The 18,546-nt window shown below is 39.0% G+C and overlaps 1 protein-coding gene across 1 annotated transcript in view; it reads left to right on the top strand.

Annotated features, from left to right (window-relative positions):
* The window catches only part of LOC134793591 (rho GTPase-activating protein 100F), a 73,963-nt gene that overhangs the window by 43,789 nt on the left and 11,628 nt on the right, over nucleotides 1-18,546 (top strand). Inside the window, exons 3-10 of the mRNA XM_063765213.1 lie at nucleotides 11,740-11,823; nucleotides 12,418-12,516; nucleotides 14,101-14,377; nucleotides 15,299-15,434; nucleotides 16,464-16,628; nucleotides 17,451-17,591; nucleotides 17,672-17,799; nucleotides 17,891-18,353. Coding sequence (XP_063621283.1) covers nucleotides 11,740-11,823; nucleotides 12,418-12,516; nucleotides 14,101-14,377; nucleotides 15,299-15,434; nucleotides 16,464-16,628; nucleotides 17,451-17,591; nucleotides 17,672-17,799; nucleotides 17,891-18,353 — 1,493 coding nt within the window. The remainder of the gene's footprint in view (nucleotides 1-11,739; nucleotides 11,824-12,417; nucleotides 12,517-14,100; nucleotides 14,378-15,298; nucleotides 15,435-16,463; nucleotides 16,629-17,450; nucleotides 17,592-17,671; nucleotides 17,800-17,890; nucleotides 18,354-18,546) is intronic.

Genomic DNA, 18,546 nt, shown 5'->3' with positions numbered 1-18,546 from the left:
AACAGTTTGAAACTTTCACAGATGACGTATTTGTGTTGCCACTATCACAACAAATACTAATAACTGAATAAAATAAATATTTAAGTAAGTAAGGGGCTCCCATACAAAAAACGTGATTTTGTTTGCAGTTTTTGCATAAAGGTACGGGCGCGAGTCCCACTCGCACTTGGCCGGTTTTTTTATTTATAAGATAATGTTATCTTTTCCTTTTATACTCGTAGTTTACATTATTCGACTCTAATATGAGTCCAAACCAGGATTGAAAATGGAAACTTAATCTTAATCACATTAACATGATTGCGAATTCAATCATGCGCTCACCAGTCAGTCGAATTCGATATGATTAAATCTTATTATTTTAATTATCAGTCAAGATTTTGAATAGTTATTCAATCAATCAATCAAAATATACTTTATTCATGTAGGCCTAGCAACAAGCTCTTATGAATCGTAATTAATCTTAATCTAATTATCAGAGCAATTTATTGATGTTAATATTATTCCATAATAAAATTGGATTATTATACATATCAAATTTAACACTAAGAATTTCACAAAAGGATCGTCAAACATTAAAAAGATTGTATAAAAAAATACTAGTCTAGAATTTCTAGAATAAAATCTAAATGTCAAAAAAAAAGCATAAGTAACAAAAGAAGTAGACAGTATTACATCGGAATATCCATTTCCTCATCAATAATCAAATATACCTAATAAATAAATAATCATTTCGAATAACAATTAATCCCACGTTGTAATATCATTCATGTAGTCTTGTGTGGTATAATAAGCTTTAGAAATAAGTTTACGCTTTACATAATTCTTAAATTTATTAATAGATAATTCAGTAATATGGTTTGGAAGTTTATTATAAAATCTTACACAATTACCCATGAATGATTTTTTAATTTTATGGAGCCGAGTGAAGGGCACTGCGAGCTTATGTTTATTTCTAGTATTAATATTATGAATTTCACAATTTTTCCTAAAATTTACAATATTTTTATGTACATACAGAATATTCTCATAAATGTATTGACAGTGCACTGTCATTATGTCAATTTCCTTAAATTTATCTCTAAGTGAGTCTCTATGGTTCATTTTGTATATTGCTCGAATAGCCCTCTTCTGCAGAACAAAAATGGTATTTATCTCTGAAGCACCGCCTCACAGTAAAATACCATATGCCATAATGCTATGGAAGTAACTAAAATATACTAATCGAGCTGTTTTCACGTCAGTTAACTGACGGATTTTGCTCACTGCAAAAGCTGCAGAGCTCAGTCTATTCGAAAGAGTAGCAATATGGGGACCCCACTGGAGTTTAGAATCTAAAGTTATACCAAGAAAAACTGTACTATCAACTAATTCCAATTCCTCATCCTTCACAATGACACTTGTTTGCACATGCCTTACGTTACTACTAGTGACAAACTTAATACATTTAGTCTTTTTCTCATTTAACAATAAATTATTAACATTGAACCAATTTACTACTTTTGAAATGGCATTGTTTACATCATTGTAAGCTTGTTGCTGTCGTTTGACTTTGAAAATAAGTGAGGTGTCGTCTGCAAACAATACTATATCATGGTGGGTCTTAACAAGGAATGGCAAGTCATTTATGTAGATAAGGAACAGGAAAGGCCCCAATATTGACCCCTGTGGTACACCCATAGAGACCAATGACCCAGGTGATCGCTGTCCATTCACATCGACCTTTTATTCTACCATTTAAGTAGGACTTAAGTAAATTCAGTGCCGATCCTCTAACTCCGTAATAATGAAGTTTTCTGATTAATGTTTCATGACAAACACAGTCGAAGGCCTTAGATAAATCACAGAAGACACCTAAAGCATCTCGTGACTCCTCCCAGGCATCGAAAATATGCCTAATTAGCTCAACACCGGCATCGGTTGTTGAGCGACCCCGTGTAAAACCAAACTGCTTATTATGCATCAAATTATTAACGTTAAAATGTCGTACTAATTGAGAAAGAACTAATTTTTCAAAAATCTTGCTAAATGTTGGTAGCACAGATATCGGTCTAAAGTTAGTGGGGTCAGAGCTGCTACCAGATTTAAATAAAGGAATTACTTTACTATATTTCATTAGATCTGGAAACTCGCCGCAATCAACACTGTTGTTAAATATAACTACCAAGTCAGGCGCTACAATTTCTACTAAGGATTTGACAGCATGGACAGAGACTCCCCAGAGGTCATTAGTTTTTTTGACATTAATTGATTTAAACGCCTTTATTACATCTGAGGTACAAACATGTTCAAAATGAAGGTCTCCACAACACTCTGGAGCGTTATGTTTTAATAATGTAACAGCAGATGAGGGTGATGAATTTAAATCCTTAGTTGTGGATACTGGTACCTCGGTGAAAAATTTTTCAAATTCTGTAGCTACTTCTAAATTGGAATCTATAATTTTGTTATCAATGTTTAGTTTAAGCTCTTTAATTGTGTGTTTAGAGCGACCAGTCTCCACATTTATAACTTTCCAGGTTGCTTTAACAATGTTGGAACTACTTTTTATTTTCTGACTTAGATAATTTCGCTTAGCTATATGACAATCTACTTTAAACTTCTTCGAATACTCCTTCACATGTTCTTTAAATTCATCACTCTGATTAAACCGCCGTTCCTCATATAAGGCATACAGTTCACGTCTTCTTTGATGTAAGTCCGCAGTAGCCCACTCACTAAAAACTGATGCACCACTAACTACGACCGATTTTGAGGTGAATATCGCATTATAATGATCCATAAAAGTGTGAAAGAATGAATTATACATACTATTAGGACTCATATCGGAAGACAAAAAGGGTAGCGCCTGAACTAAACTTAGCTTCATTCTTTCCACGCGGTCCGAGGTTATTGGTACAAAAGTTATTTGTTTTCTCATGGTATTTTTCCTTAATGCCTCAAATACCATTAATTGACCTAAGTGGTCTGATTCTAAATTGCTGATAACTTTTTTAGCAATAGGAAAAATATCTGTGAAAATATTATCTATACAGGTTGCACTAGTAGCAGTCACTCTAGTGGGCTCCATAAACATGTGGTTGAGATTACAAGATTTAAAAAGATTCAATAATCTACAAGACATTGTTGAATTTTCCATAATATTTACATTAAAGTCGCCGCATATAAGCAATTTCTTACTAGAAGATGATATTTTAAGTAGGGCAGATTCCATTATGTTTTCAAATAATTCAAAATTACTTAATGGCGGCCTATACACACAGACAACAATAAATTGCTCTAATTCTACTGCACTTAGTTCTATAGTCCGTTCAACAGACATGGATACAATGTCCTTACGTTCCTTAAATTTTAACTGACTATTTAATATAATTAATGACCCACCATGTATGGAACTAAGTCTGGTGAACGAACTTCCCGCCTGGTGATTATTAAATTGGGGCATTAATTCATTATTATTTAACCAATGTTCAGTAACACATAAAATATCAATATTAAAATCATTCAAAAATAGTTCTATCTGTAAATTTTTTCCTCTAATACATTGAATATTTTGATGCACCAGGTGGATATACTTTCCATGTTTGCAGTATTTTTCATTATATTTATTTAAAACTGAATTGCCAGAGACAGAATCTTTTGTCTTAACACCTAGTGTTGGTTGTAATAAGGTTCACTTTAACTATTTTGGATTTTTGTATTTAAATAAATGAGAAAGACGTGTGATCTTGTACGGGTTTATTAAGCGACTAAAGGACAGATATAAATAGAAAGAGAAGGCGGGAATATACTTAAACAGGCATGCATAAGGTTCAAATTTAACACAACATACCGCCCACCAAAAGGACACTTACGTCCTTTTCATAACTTCACAATAGTACAATTTAACTTCAATCAAATTGACATTACAAAGTTTCAGTATCAACGGGCAACGCACATAATTTTGATATAGATCGTTTCACTACAGCACTACCAGATTTAACACTGTACACTCTAGTAAAACCGTCTTCAGCAGGATGTTTGTCCATGATGCGGCCCAGTGACCATTTTCCTGGAGGTAAGTTATCAGTTTTGATAAGTACTATGTCCCCTATTTTAAACTCTTTTTCTTTTTTCAGCCATTTAGGTCTTTGTTGCAGTCTGGATAGGTACTCATCTTGCCATCGACGCCAAAAATCTGCCAACAGTTTCTGCGTGAGCTGCCAGCGTGACAAGGTATGTATTTTACATTCTTTATAATCTGCTGCTGGAACAACGATAGGGGCTTCACCTATTAAGAAATGTCCTGGGGTGAGTATTTCAGCGTTTTCAGGGTCTGAGTTATCGATAGGACATAGGGGCCGGGAATTCAGGCAAGCCTCGGTCTCGGAAAGTACGGTCGTCATCTCTTCGAACGTCAAATTTGTTGTCAGAACTCTCTTTAGATGGTATTTTACGGATTTGACGCCGGCTTCCCAAAGGCCACCAAAGTTAGGGCTGTAAGCTGGAATGAAATGCCACTGTGTGCCTTCGATAGCAAGTGTCTCTACTATTGGTCCGGTAAATTTCAATTTAGCTTCATTCCAGGCTTCTACAAGTTCTTTGTTAGCGCCTACGAAGTTTCTACCCTGGTCGCTCCACAGGTGAGTACATTTTCCTCTTCTAGCGACAAAGCGTTTGAATGCTGCTATGAAAGCTTCTGAGGTAAGGTCTCCAACCAGTTCAATATGAATTGCTTTGACGGCCATGCAGATGAAAATAGCTATGTACGCCTTCACAGTTTTTCCTCCTCGGCCTTTGGACGTCAATATCTGGTATGGCCCTGCAAAGTCTACTCCACTGTGTAGGAATGGTCTCGAAGGAGTGACTCTCGTCTCCGGTAAATCTCCCATGAATTGCGGTTTCGACGTAGCATTTTGTTTTGCACAAGTAAGGCATTTCTGTATGTGTCTTTTGACTAAGGACTTTGCTCGTAATATCCAGTACTTAGGACGTAAGTAGCATAGCATTTCAGCCAAAGTGCCATGAAGCGTTCTTGTATGTGCATCAGCAATTATAAGTGGCACTAAAGAGTTCTTGTTTCCCAGAATGATTGGATGCTTTCTGTCTTCATCTATATTTGCATATCTGAGGCGACCGCCCACCCTGAGGAATTTGTTTTCATCTACGTATGGGGCTAGGGATGTTAGGGAGCTCTTTCTTTTTACTTGTTTATTTGATGTCAAGCGTTCTATTTCTTCTTGATACTCTTCTTGCTGTACCTTTTTTATGCAAATATTCATGGCGTTTTGTAATTCCATTGTAGTTATATCCTTATCAGTATCATCTGGATATGTCTTGTACTTTATGAATCTGAGGCAATAGACAATACTTTTAAGTAGTTCAGTTAGGTTATCAAAATCTCCAAATTGTGTAGTCAATGCCTTTTCTTGTTTTTCCAGGTCTTCAATATTCAGGTAAGTTTGAATTTTCTGTACTTTTATTTCTTCATCTGTTGTGAAATCTTCTTGTGTACTAATATTTATTTCTTTTTCAGATAACCAGCTCGGGCCGTTCCACCACAGATTGCAGTTCTTAAGTGTGGTCAGCTTCATCCCTCTTGAAGCGATATCTGCAGGATTATCTTTAGATTGCACATGGTACCAGTGTTTGTTGTTCAGGTTCTCGACGATTTCTACGACGCGGTTGGCTACAAACGGTTTCCATCTATTAGGTTCTCCACAAAGCCAAGCGATTACTATCGAAGAGTCTGTCCATGCGAACATGTTTGTTGTTGGTATTCTCATCGCTTGTCCAATCTGTTTCATTAGCTTAGACAGGAGTAAAGCGCCACATAATTCTAAGCGTGGGAGGGAGATAGTTTTCAAAGGCGCTATTCTCGTTCGTGCAGCGATGATTTTGGTTGTTATTTTGTTCGTGCTTTCAACTCTTATATATACGACGGCAGCGTATGCGCGCATAGATGCGTCGCTAAATCCGTGTATCTGTATCTTTTCTTCTTCCGAGTCTGTTGTGCTAATCCATCTATCCATCTTTATATCTTTGACATTTTCAAAATCATCTCTTATCTGTTTCCATTCTTCTTCGAGCTCAGGGCTGACGCATTCGTCCCACGACACCTTTTCAAGCCATAACCTTTGCATTAGCATCTTCGCCATGACAGTACTCGGTGCGATCCAGCCTAGTGGATCGAATAGCTTTTGTACATCTGATAATATCCCACGTTTAGTTGTAGTCTTTGGCATTGGTGATAGTGACAAGTTGTATTGAAATTGATCTGCACCAAGGTTCCATACAATTCCAAGCGCCTTTATAGTTCCATCAAGGTTCAGTTCCATCTGTGCATTCGCTGATCTTTTATCTTCATCAATAGATTTCATAAATTCCATGTTATTAGAGGACCATTTCATGAGTTGAAATCCCCCTTGTTTCAGAATGCGTGTTACTTCTTTAGCTATTGCAATAGCTTCCTCAGCGGTTGCTGCCCCTGACAGCATATCGTCCATATAAAAGTCTTCTTTTATTGTTTTGATTGCCACTTCGTTGTGGTTGTTTGTTTGTTTATCGAGTTGTTTCTCTTCTTCATCGATAGCAATCTTCTGAAGTGTCTTGACCGCTAAGTATGGAGCTGGAGCGGTACCGAAAGTGACTCGAAGCATACGATATTCTTTTAACTCTTCAGACTCGTCTTGTCGCCAAAGAATGCGTTGGTAATTTGCGTCCTCTTTTGTTACCAATATTTGGCGGTACATCTTCTGGACATCTGCCACGAAGCAAACTCGTTTCAGTCTCCATCTCATTAAAAGATTTCTTAAGTCATCTTGTAGTTGTGGGCCAATCATCAGTTCATCATTTAATGAGACGTTGTTTGATCCTTTGCAGGAAGCGTCAAATACGATCCGCGTGCGCGTGGTTTCTTTGTCTTCGCGAATTACAGCGTGGTGTGGTAGGTATACTGATTTATCTTCTTTTTCCCTTTCAGGTACTTCTTCTAGATGTCCTTCTTCAAGGTAATCATTAATACCTTTTATGTATTCTGTTTTCAGGTTCGGCGAACGCTTAAACCTTCTTTCTAGTTGTATGAATCTCTTTGTAGCTATTTCTTTTGTATTGCCATCAAGTACTTTAGGATTCTCAGTCTTAAATGGCAGCTTCACAATGTATCTTCCTTCTTGGTTTCGAGTGACTGTTTTTTCATATATTTCTTCACATAGCTGTTCTTCCTTGGTGTATTTTCTTTTAGTGTCTGGATCTATTTCCCATAGAGACTTCAGTGTATCTTCTATATCGACTTGATGGTGCATGACGAGGTAAGAATCTTCTTGTGGTGTGCTATCACTCTCTCCAAAAAGAATCCAGCCCAGGTCAGTTCTTTGTGCGCATGGTGTACCTGGTGGACCTTTGACTAGGTCTGCTTGCAGAATTCTAGCGTATACTCGGACCCCTAGCAAGAGATCTATGGGTCCCGAGTTGTTGTAGTTAGGATCCGCTAGCTGTAATCCTTGTAGATGAGGCCATGGTTGTTGAACAATATGCTTTTTGGGTAACTTCTTGGTCAGCTGTTTCGACATTACATAAGCTTTAACCGGTAGGATAAATGTTTTATCCCACTGTGATTTTATTTGTAGCTCACAGACGTGGTTGATTTCTGTTTTCATGGGACCCAAGCCCGTGATGCTTCCTCTTACATGTCATCGGTCAAGCTTTAGTAGTTGAGCTGCTTTCTCGCTTATAAATGATTCTTCGGAACCCTGGTCTATTAGCGCGCGCAGTGGAATGATGTGACCTTGATTGCTTCTTGCTTCCACCACAGCAGTCGCTAGTAGTGCTGATTTCTGTCTAGTATTGAGATGTAACGCGATCACTGTGTTTGCTTGCACTTCTTCTATGTCTTCTACAACATGTAATGATGAAGCCAGTGGTTGTGAGGGACTCGTAGGGGCCACAGGCTCAGGCTGCTTTAGTTGATGTAGAAGGGAGTGATGACGTCGGTGACATATTCTACAGGACACAGGTACTCGACATTTTGATGCTGAATGCCCTGGTACTAGACAGTTGTAACATAAGTTGTTATTCTTGACATATTCGCTTCTCTCCGTAGGTTCCATCTTGGTAAACTCCTTGCAGTGACATAATGTATGACTTTCTTTACACATTACACAATTCCTGTTCTCAAAGGTAGGTGTGGCAACATGGCATGTACTTCGCTCCTTGTTTGACTTCACTTCCTTTGTATTATTCGTCAGTAGTTCCAGCGTACGAAACTTGGCCTCTAAAAACTCCTTAAAATCGTTCCACTTCGGTAAGGGTTCAGAGTCACTCTTATACGCATGCTCTTCCCAGTCTTTATGCGTCTCTGGGTCCAATTTCTGAACAAGCAAAAATATCACAAGTGGATCCCAAGAGTCAACAGAAACATTCAGGTTTTGAATGTTATGTAGACACTCTGACGTTGTATCTAAGAGTACTTTCAGTTGAGCAGCTGATTGTGTGGTCATTTTACGCTGGTTAACCAGTTTCTTTAAATTATTGTTCAAAATTAATCGTTTGTTGCCATACCTTGTTTTCAGGATCAGCCATGCTTGTGAATAATTATCAGACGTAATTTGAATGTGCCTCAGTAACGACGACGCTTCGGCAGTAACACTTGTCTTCAAATAATGTAGCCTTTGTACGTCACTTAACATCTTGTTGTTATGCACGAGTGAAATGAATAAATCCTTGAACGCGGGCCACTCTTCATAACTTCCACTAAAAGTAGGTAACTCGATCCGCGGTAAACGTACAAAGTTGTTTTGTGTTCCTGCCATAGCATAGCTTGAGTTAGCAACAGAAGTTTCCATCAAAGTCTCTTGCACTAAACTTGAAAGTTTATCCGACAAATCTCCTCTGAGTACGTTGTACAAATCTTCGTAAATAAAAAACTCTTCGTTCAAAAAATACGGCAAAACACCCCTTTGCTCCGTAGGTGTAGCCTTGACTAACTCTTGGTGGCTGTTGTTAAACGTAGCCCAGTATTCGTCAATCATTTTAATCCGAGACTCGATGTAACCCTTGGTTAATCTCTCTTTAGGGCATTTCTTTAGGTTAACTTGTGTTTTCCGAAGCACTGTAGCACTATCTTCAAGCAGGGCGAGTAATTGTTTTTGTTTTTCAGTCATTGTTAACGATAAAACACTGCAATTTCACGTACAAGTCTATAAAACGTCGTTATAACTTTTTGCAATAAAACTTGTTAATAATCAAATAAACTCATTAGGTTTGAGGTGCAATTCGTTAGCATCTGGCGGCTCCTTATCTCTGGAATGCGGCTCGCTATTGTTCTCGTTGCCGGGCGGCCGGTGTCCGATGCACTTATTGATCCGGTTCGATTGCGACCATATGTTGGTTGTAATAAGGTTCACTTTAACTATTTTGGATTTTTGTATTTAAATAAATGAGAAAGACGTGTGATCTTGTACGGGTTTATTAAGCGACTAAAGGACAGATATAAATAGAAAGAGAAGGCGGGAATATACTTAAACAGGCATGCATAAGGTTCAAATTTAACACAACACCTAGTTTAAATCTATTAAATCATTGGTTATGACTGGAACCAATTCCATGTTCATACTGGGCTGCTCAATAGGAGCAGAATTGTCTGCCAAATTCTTGGCAAACATGTCAAGTAAATATGATAGCGATAAAGCTATTTGTCTTTTGTAATAATTTGAAAGGCAACACTTGCCTTTAGTCAAAAACACCATAGGCATATGGTATTTACTAACAAAATTGTTAGTGTCAATTATGCTAAACTTACTACTATATGTACAAAGATTATATAGAGATATATTTAACTTATGTCTAGTGGTATTTTCTGCCTCTGACATTTGCTCACAATAGGGGAAAATTATGTAAAGTATTCGAGTAGATGGTTATTTTTCTCATCTGTAGAGTAATACATAAAAACTAAGTGAATTTTGTACGAGTATACTCTGCAGAACCCTTTAGGTATATAAGTACTAAAAAAAAAGGAAATACATATTAGACTCTTTTGCCGACGCATGCCCGAGGCAGGCAATAACATATAAATATAATACATATTTCAAGTTTTCGAAGAACTATTCCTTACAAAGGCGTTGAGTTGAGGTAGCTTAATATTTATATCGGATTAATATAATTTTAGATTTAAGCTAGTTATTAATTTCTTTTAGTAATATCACTGTATATATCTTGTTTGTAAATAAATGATTGCCTTATAAAAATATTACGCTTCTTTGTAATTGTTCAGTCATTTTATGGCTTATATGAAAGTGGCGCCCCCGTGTCTAATGTAAGGTATAAAAGAAGTAACTGTACATAAAATACATCGTCTGGAATGAAACTTTACGTAGTGCATTGCGCCATTCAGTAATGTACTTTAAGGCCATAATTTTAAGGTGCAAATTACTGTGAAGATTTATTTTGCGCAACGATGCACCTGAGCGTGTAGTTGCGATTCCTGAAAATGTTAGATACATTTTCCGACTTACACGACTTCACGCTTGCAGCTAATATATACTCTATGTAGACGTAAGTAGGTACTCGTACGTGTTTACTTCACCATTGTTGTAAGTATAATGAACATAACAAGCTTCTATGTTGAAAATATAGATAAATGTACAAAGAAACATACCTAGATAGAGAAATGGAGAATATTATATATTTAAATAACTGAGTAGATCTCATCTAAACCATAACGATTCTCATTCCGCGGTCTTTTTTTAATTTGTAAGCTCCTAATTAATTAGGTTCAATATTTTTACTAGGTATTAAATATAAATTTATTTGTGATTAGATTATATTAGGCCCTAGATGCAGTTTAAGATCTTAATAAAATATCTAAATTTGATGATTGTAAATTGTAACATTATTTGTAAGTATCTATCTCACTCTCGATCGCGAGTGAGATACACTGAGAGTATTGTCACCACGGTAACAATTTGTAAATTTCCTATAAGTACCCCGTTTTTTTTCAGATTAGAAATTATAAAACCTTAAAAGAAGTGATAATTTTAAATAATATTTTTTTTTTTTATTGGAAAAAGGTAAACATTTGACCACAATCTCACCTGATGGTAAGTGCCGATGCAGTCTAGGATGGAACATGCTTACCTAAAAGATGTCTATTCACTCTCGATTTAAAGAGATCAAAAATATTAATAAATAAAATAAAATATTATGAATAATAATAATTTCAGCCTATATTCGTCCCACTACTGGGCACTGAATTATAGTGTCGTTTACATATTATTGTACCTACCGCAATATTAGATACTATGATAACCCCATTTTGGAAGAAAAAGTTAATTATCATAACTTTATAAGTTAGAAAAATTCTAATCTTAAAAAATGGAGTAGGTTAGTCATTATGTTCATTGTACGCCACGGTTAAGCTTATACTGCCCGATTCGAACTTTAAGATACGTCAAATATTACGTCTCGATACGATATGGATTAGATACCTACGTAAGTGTCAAAAGTGACGTTATTGTTTGAAGAAACGTTACTTTTGACACTGACATATCTAATCCATATCGTATCTAGACGTAATATTAGACGTTTCTTAAAGTTAGAATCGGGCCGATAGTTAGGTACGTGATTAAATCTTAAAACTATTAAATATTGCTGACTTATCCTACCTTATTACTACCGCTACGCCATATTTTGCTACGGCGTAGCACCCTCTACACCTCTACGACTTCGGGTTATAATGCGATTACAAAGTCTGCTTTCACGTTCCAGGTCTCGGGGGTTAGCAATGAGATATTCAGGCAAATTGAGATGGTCGAGAACGACCACGACGCGACCACAGCCGCGGCGCTCGAGGTTGGTATTTTCGATTATTTAATTTTATGTTAAGGTTGTACTCATTAATTACCTAAAGCCAAGTAAAACAAAAACTCTATAGATGACGTACAAACTACTAGACTCCTTGTTCATTGTTACTGCCAAGTCAGTGCAAAGTAATCGTGGTTGGAGTGTGGTGAAATACACAACAACATCAGTTTGACCCTATTTTTGTATTGTTTTCAGATTTATTATTGTCTTATGTTTTTCTAAAACAACTTTTTTAATATAACACTTTAAACTCTCGCGTTTTGTACACATATTTAATTACACAAACGGGTCTACCGCGATATAATTTCATTGTTTTTACCTTTAATTCCGACGTTTCAGCTGAGTTGCACCAGCTGTGGTCACGGAAAGACACCCGTCTTGGTGGTTGGTTGGTCTTTCCGTGACCACAGCTGCTGCAACTCAGCTGAAACGTCGGAATTAAAGGTAAAAACAATGAAATTATATCGCGGTAGACCCGTTTGTGTAATTAACTTTTTTAATATACGTTCCCACAATTAGACTACACGTGATTTACATTGGTAATAATTCATTTTGACATATCATTTCAAAACTGTGTTGCAGGCGGTGGAGCGCCGCGGCGAGATGATCGTTCGAATACTGGAAATACGACAAGTCGGCCGGAACAATATTGAAGCCGCCAAGAAATTCTTCTCGCTACAGGTAAACTTATACTTAAACCTATTTAGATAACTCCCAATTCACCCTGAAGCAATTTATTCGATTGATCTGTATTACTCAAGTACTACATATTTTCTACTGTGCCCACGATTTAGTACCTTTCAGGAGCATTCTAATCATATAACTGTTATGGCTATTTCGCTTTTTAATTTGCCGGGAGTTTGCCGTCATTTCGAGTTTCCTGGCAACTAACTACTAGTCATTGAACAAGACAAAGTTTATGTATTTGAGAATAATATTAAAAGAGTTAATTTTGCTAACCTCTCGTTTGCTGAAAAATTAGATTATCTATGCTGGAATTTGGTAGGAGTTCTTCTTCTTCCTCGCGTTATCCCGGCATTTTGCCACGGCTCATGGGAGCCTGGGGTCCGCTTGACAACTAATCCCAAGAATTGACGTAGGCACTAGTTTTTAGGAAAGCGACTGCCATCTGACCATCTAACCCAGAGGGGAAACTAAGCCGTATTGGTATTAGTCCGGTTTCCTCACGATGTTTTTCTTCACCGAAAAGCAACTGATAAATATCAAATTCGGTAGGAGTTGCTGGTAGGATGCTCTACAGCAACCCCAGCTTCATTTGGCTCGTGCTTTCAAACTAAAGATGTACAATTTTTTTCAAGCGTGTACAAATTAAGTATCAATTGTATTCTAAATCCTCAAATAATAAAAAAACCAAAATGCAAAGTGGAGTTGCCAGAGAGCATGACTTGATAATCTACCGCGGCGAGCTTGTTTAAACAGTTTTCCCGTATACGTTAGTTCAGCGAGGGATTAACCTTAAAACGTCACCCTTCATTGACCTGATTGCTCGACTCGTAACCTAGCACAGAACCCCGTGAAAGAACGGTACTCTAGTGATCCGTATTGTTCCCGGCGGTGCCCTAGATAACGGGAATGCCTCGCACTGCGAACGCAATCTAGACCGCACAGGTTGTTCACAAAACATTATCTACTACCGAAGCCAGCACGACTAGAACCCCCGATTCATAAGTACTATGCAGAATCCTTGTAGAGAGTTATACTGGTCTACATCTGGCGTACGCGGTCGATATGCTATGTGAACAGCCCTGCATTGTCGGGAGGTACTCGCGTTTGCGGTGGAGCGGTTTGATTGTACGCCCATTTGAATGCGAGAGATAGATTGGGGCTCGATTGGACAGATCAATTCGATAAATAGCTTCAGACTGAATTGAGAGTTTACGTTTCCGTGAATAAGATTTGCCGAATTTATTTGCAGCTTGACTTAACTTTGTTAAACTTTAGGCACCATTATGTCTGATAAGACTGATGCTCTGTGGGCGCAGCACGGTTCCATTTTTATCGTCTATCACTATGCGCGTCCCTTTCGCACTTACGTACTTGTTAGAACGTGACAGGCATGGTGACAAGGGATAAAAACGCGACCGTGCTAAGCCGCCTGGTTAGACCAGTATTGTACTTGCCATTGATTATCTACGAATCACTATTCTTTTAACGGTTGTTTTAGCGTTCTCAGTAGTAATACTGCCTATGAAGCTAGTTTAAGTCAAATTTTATTGAAAAGAAATGTTTTATTGTCCAACCCAGGACGCCCGCCACATAGTCCAACTAGTGGAAATTGTGAAGCGGCCAGGCCAGACCCTTGGTCTGTACATAAGAGAAGGCGACGGAGGCACGCGGACGGACGGCGTGTTCATCTCGCGGATAGCTCTCGAGTCGGCCGTGTACAACAGCGGCTGTCTCAAGGTCGGAGACGAGATCCTCGCGGTCAACCTCGTCGACGTGAGGCGGATGTCGTTGGATGACGTGGTCATCATCATGTCGATACCCAGGCGGTTGCTGCTCTGTACGAGGCAGAGAAAAGGTAAACAAATTACCAATAAGAAAATTTGTTTTTCGTTAATTTTCATATGAGTACGTAACTTTGAAAGAACTTTGAAAATATAGTTTATTCTGATCTTATAATAAAATTGCATGAGAATTGCTTAAAACATTATTTTTTTACCAATGACAAGACCTCAGAAAATGCTCTGGACTAGACGAGAACATAATTATGCATCGAAGCTCGTAGTTAAGCCAAATTAACATGTCCGTGGATCAATGTACCGTAAAATGAGGTGAGTAGGCGCAAAACGACATTCAAACCTCGATAACATTTTATTTTTACATATGCAAACTGAGGTGTATATACATAATAAGCAGAGATCGGCGGGGGTGAATTTGACATGTCTTACGTCATATTACGTCATATTATAAGGCAAATAGCTCACCCCCGCCGATCTCTGATAATACGTGTTCCGGACGTTTGTATTTTAGTTTTTATTTTATTTTGGGTAGTTCCATTTCATAACTTTGCCGATAAACAGGAAATCCCACCTCACCCCGTAGTCCCTTGTAATTGGGGTGAGATGGATTTTCATACAAAGGTGATTTTGGAAGATTGTTGGATCGATTTTTTTTTATTATGAATATTACTATTATATAGCTCCATTTTGAATTGGAATACATTATTTTTGTAACAGTCGCCTTAAAATCCCATCTCACCCCCATTTCATCCCTTCTCTCCCCTTTCATAACCCAACTCTCCCCGCGAACCCTACTCATCACCCCATTTTACGGTATGAGCAAAAGTTTTTATGTTTTTTGATCATATTAAATTTATTAAGTTTAAGTAATATACTCCTACGTACATAAATCACCCCACCATACCTATGGCAACCGGTACAACATCTTCTTTCTTTTATGATTTAATTTAATAACATAAGATACCTAATCTTGTCACCAGGTAAATCAGGGCCAGGCTCGCCGTCCCTGCCTCGTTCGGAGCACAAGCCGCCGCCGGTAGTCGTCCTGAAGCGGGACTGCCGGGACGACGACGACCGGGACCGGGACCGGGATCGAGTTGATGGACTTTACTCGCAGTAAGTGATAAATACTGGTAAATCAGGGCCAGGCTCGCCGTCCCTGCCTCGTTCGGAGCACAAGCCGCCGCCGGTGGTCGTCCTGAAGCGGGACTGCCGGGACGACGACGACCGGGACCGGGACCGAGACCGGGAACGAGTCGATGGACTTTACTCGCAGTAAGTCATAAATACTGGTAAATCAGGACCAGGCTCGCCGTCCCTGCCTCGTTCGGAGCACAAGCCGCCGCCGGTGGTCGTCCTCAAGCGGGACTGCCGGGACGATGACGACCGGGACCGAGACCGAGACCGGGATCGAGTTGATGGACTTTACTCGCAGTAAGTCATAAATACTGGTAAATCAGGGCCAGGCTCGCCGTCCCTGCCTCGCTCGGAGCGGACCGAGACCGAGACCGGGATCGAGTTGATGGACTTTACTTGCAGTAATAAATACTGCGAGTAAGTCCATCAAATCGATCCCGGTCAGAAATACTGGTAAATCAGGGCCAGGATCGCCGTCTCTGCCTCGTTCAGAGCACAAGCCAGACCGGTCGTCAAAATGTAACAGTTGTTTGTAAGAGGTTGTATTAGGGTATGAAGAAGTGAGGTCAGCTGCACTAGTTGTCAATTTAATCGTATCAGTACTACTTGTTTCGTTACCATTCGGGAAAATTAAAAATTTTAAAAGGCTTTATCTCGAAAATTATTAGATGCACAGAGACAATTCTAGTTTCGTACTGTAGCAAATTTAGTCTACTTTAAAATCGTCTTGAGAAGGTACTATCAAAAACTAGGCTTTTAGGCTTATAATCGCCCAAATCTAAAAGAAAACCGAAATTTTCGCGGTTTTTTAGATTTTTGACAAAGTTGCGTTCGGCGCTCGAGGTTACAAACTTGGATTATTCATTGGGCCAACATCATAAATAAGTCTGCAAAAAATCAGAACTACCGTATTTGACGCAAAAGAGCCACATTATTAAATTCGACAAAGTTACTGGATTGAAATAATGATATATTATTAAAAGACCGAATTATTCCCAGGTCCTACAGCCACGGCACGTTGCGCTCGGCGGTGGGTCCGGGCGGTGGCGTGAGGCCGGTGGGTGACGGGCGCGAAGAGCGCAGTCGACTGCAACTGGGCGCGCTCTCGCCGGACTCCAACGCACTGGACTTGTACTACAATTCACGACCGCCTTCCGATCACTCGACGTGGAGGTACCTGGAAACTAGTTACTAACCTTAGTTGCTCAGTCATGGCCTTTGCGTTTGACGGTGGGTCAGGGCAGTAGCGAGGAGCTCGAGAAGCGCAGTCGACAGCAACTTGATGGGCATGACCACCTTCTGACCACTTTACGTGGAGGCAATGGAAAAATAGTTCCTCACGTAGGTGTCATTCAATCACGGCACCTTGAACCCTAATTAGGAAAGGTCTCTTGTTATACTTACATATGTAGTGGCTGCTTCAAAACATTGAGTTGTCAATGGTCAATTTCTCAGTAGTTAAATACTGTTTTGATTATGCATGCATGCATCATGCATTGTAGGTATATATATGACGGGGAGTAGATACATTAAAGATACTCCATGAATGGCACAGCTAAAACGATAGAATTCATAAAATATTAATTATAGGAATGCAGCGAGGTTGACTGCGACACTTTTCCCATTCAAATCTGACTGACGGTTCCACTCAGGATGTCATCTCATTTCGGGCTGTCCTCAGAATCAGCCAGGAACCAAACCATCAAAGAAGCTGTTCGGGTCATTCAAATAAAAGTCACTGTATCGCAGTGAAACACACTCAAGCATAGACTATTTCAATACTTGACATTCCATCAAACGCAGCCGTCATACATTCATTGTAGACGGTCTGCGACACGGCCATTCTGACCTTTCACACGTCCTCGTGGGAAGAGTACTATGCAAGTCTAAACTCCACAGGAACAACAAGTCCACTTATATATTTATTATTCCAGAGGTTAGAAATACGTTTCATAATAATTATTTATTTACTTACCCTATTTTGTCTGCTCCCAGCTATCGCCCGCCACCACCAGTAATCACGGAACAACCCAAATCAGCTGCAACGCATTTCGTGCCGTATGAGCGGTCATATCCAAACACCTTGGAAAGTCTCGCTGAGAAGGTGCATTCGTACTATCCATCTGATAGTGGAAGGTAAAATTAATACAATCATCATCGTCTGACCCGCTCGTTATTAATTTAACTATGAGACTGACGTTTTGAATTGTTTCCAGTTCGCGATTTAATCCACGAGTTCCAAGATCTGGTTCAGAACAACAGTTACCTAGAGCCGAAACTCACTCTGATTTTGGCCGGCATTCGTTGCTAAGGTCTAGCTTAAAGGCTTCTGCCGCTACTGGTGGTAAGTTTCTATTCGCTTTAAAGGTTTTAAGTTTCATGGAGTTACGGATTGTTACCACGCAATTGCATTAAATTGTGTTCGTTGTTTTCAGCTTCAAGTTTATCGAGATATAATCAAAGATATGGAGTTGGAATGGGAGTATCAGGATTACCAGGCAGTGGCGTGACAGGCAGTGGTTTAACTAGCTCAGGTTATGGAGGCCCCGGGCTTCCCTCTGGTCTGTCCACCACTGGTCTTAGTGGGTTAACTGGATCAAGCCTAGTAGGATCTGGCCTAACGAGTTCCGGCCTTGGTGGAGGCTTGACGGGATCCGGTTTGGGCACACTTGGAGGGACTTATGGAACGACTGGCTTAGGACTACCGTCGTATAGCACGAAGTTTGGAACGAGCAGAAGAAATAGGAGTTTGGATTATTCGTCGGACACAGAGGCGACCGCTCCTACTAGAACTCCATATTATTCTGGACTAAGTGGATATCGGAGCAGTACGCTGGGAAGAGATATTAGTTCGAAGTTCAATTCACTACCAAGGGACGTCAGGAACACGGGTCAGAGGTAAGAATGTTTGTTATATCATCATTATTTATCAGTACTAAAGTCATAAAATATTTTTCAAATTATGCATTTACGTTTTGAAAAAAAAAAATTACTGTAGGTACTTTTAAATTAGGTATTTAAAAATGGTTAGAAGTAGATATGATTTTTAAACGTCAAGACGCCGAATTTAAAGCCTATGTTTTTTGTACCA

This window comes from Cydia splendana, chromosome 9, assembly GCF_910591565.1.
Source record: "Cydia splendana chromosome 9, ilCydSple1.2, whole genome shotgun sequence".
Taxonomy (NCBI): domain Eukaryota; kingdom Metazoa; phylum Arthropoda; class Insecta; order Lepidoptera; family Tortricidae; genus Cydia; species Cydia splendana.
Note: the sequence above shows the minus strand (reverse complement) of the source record. Positions and strands in the feature narration are given on the sequence as shown.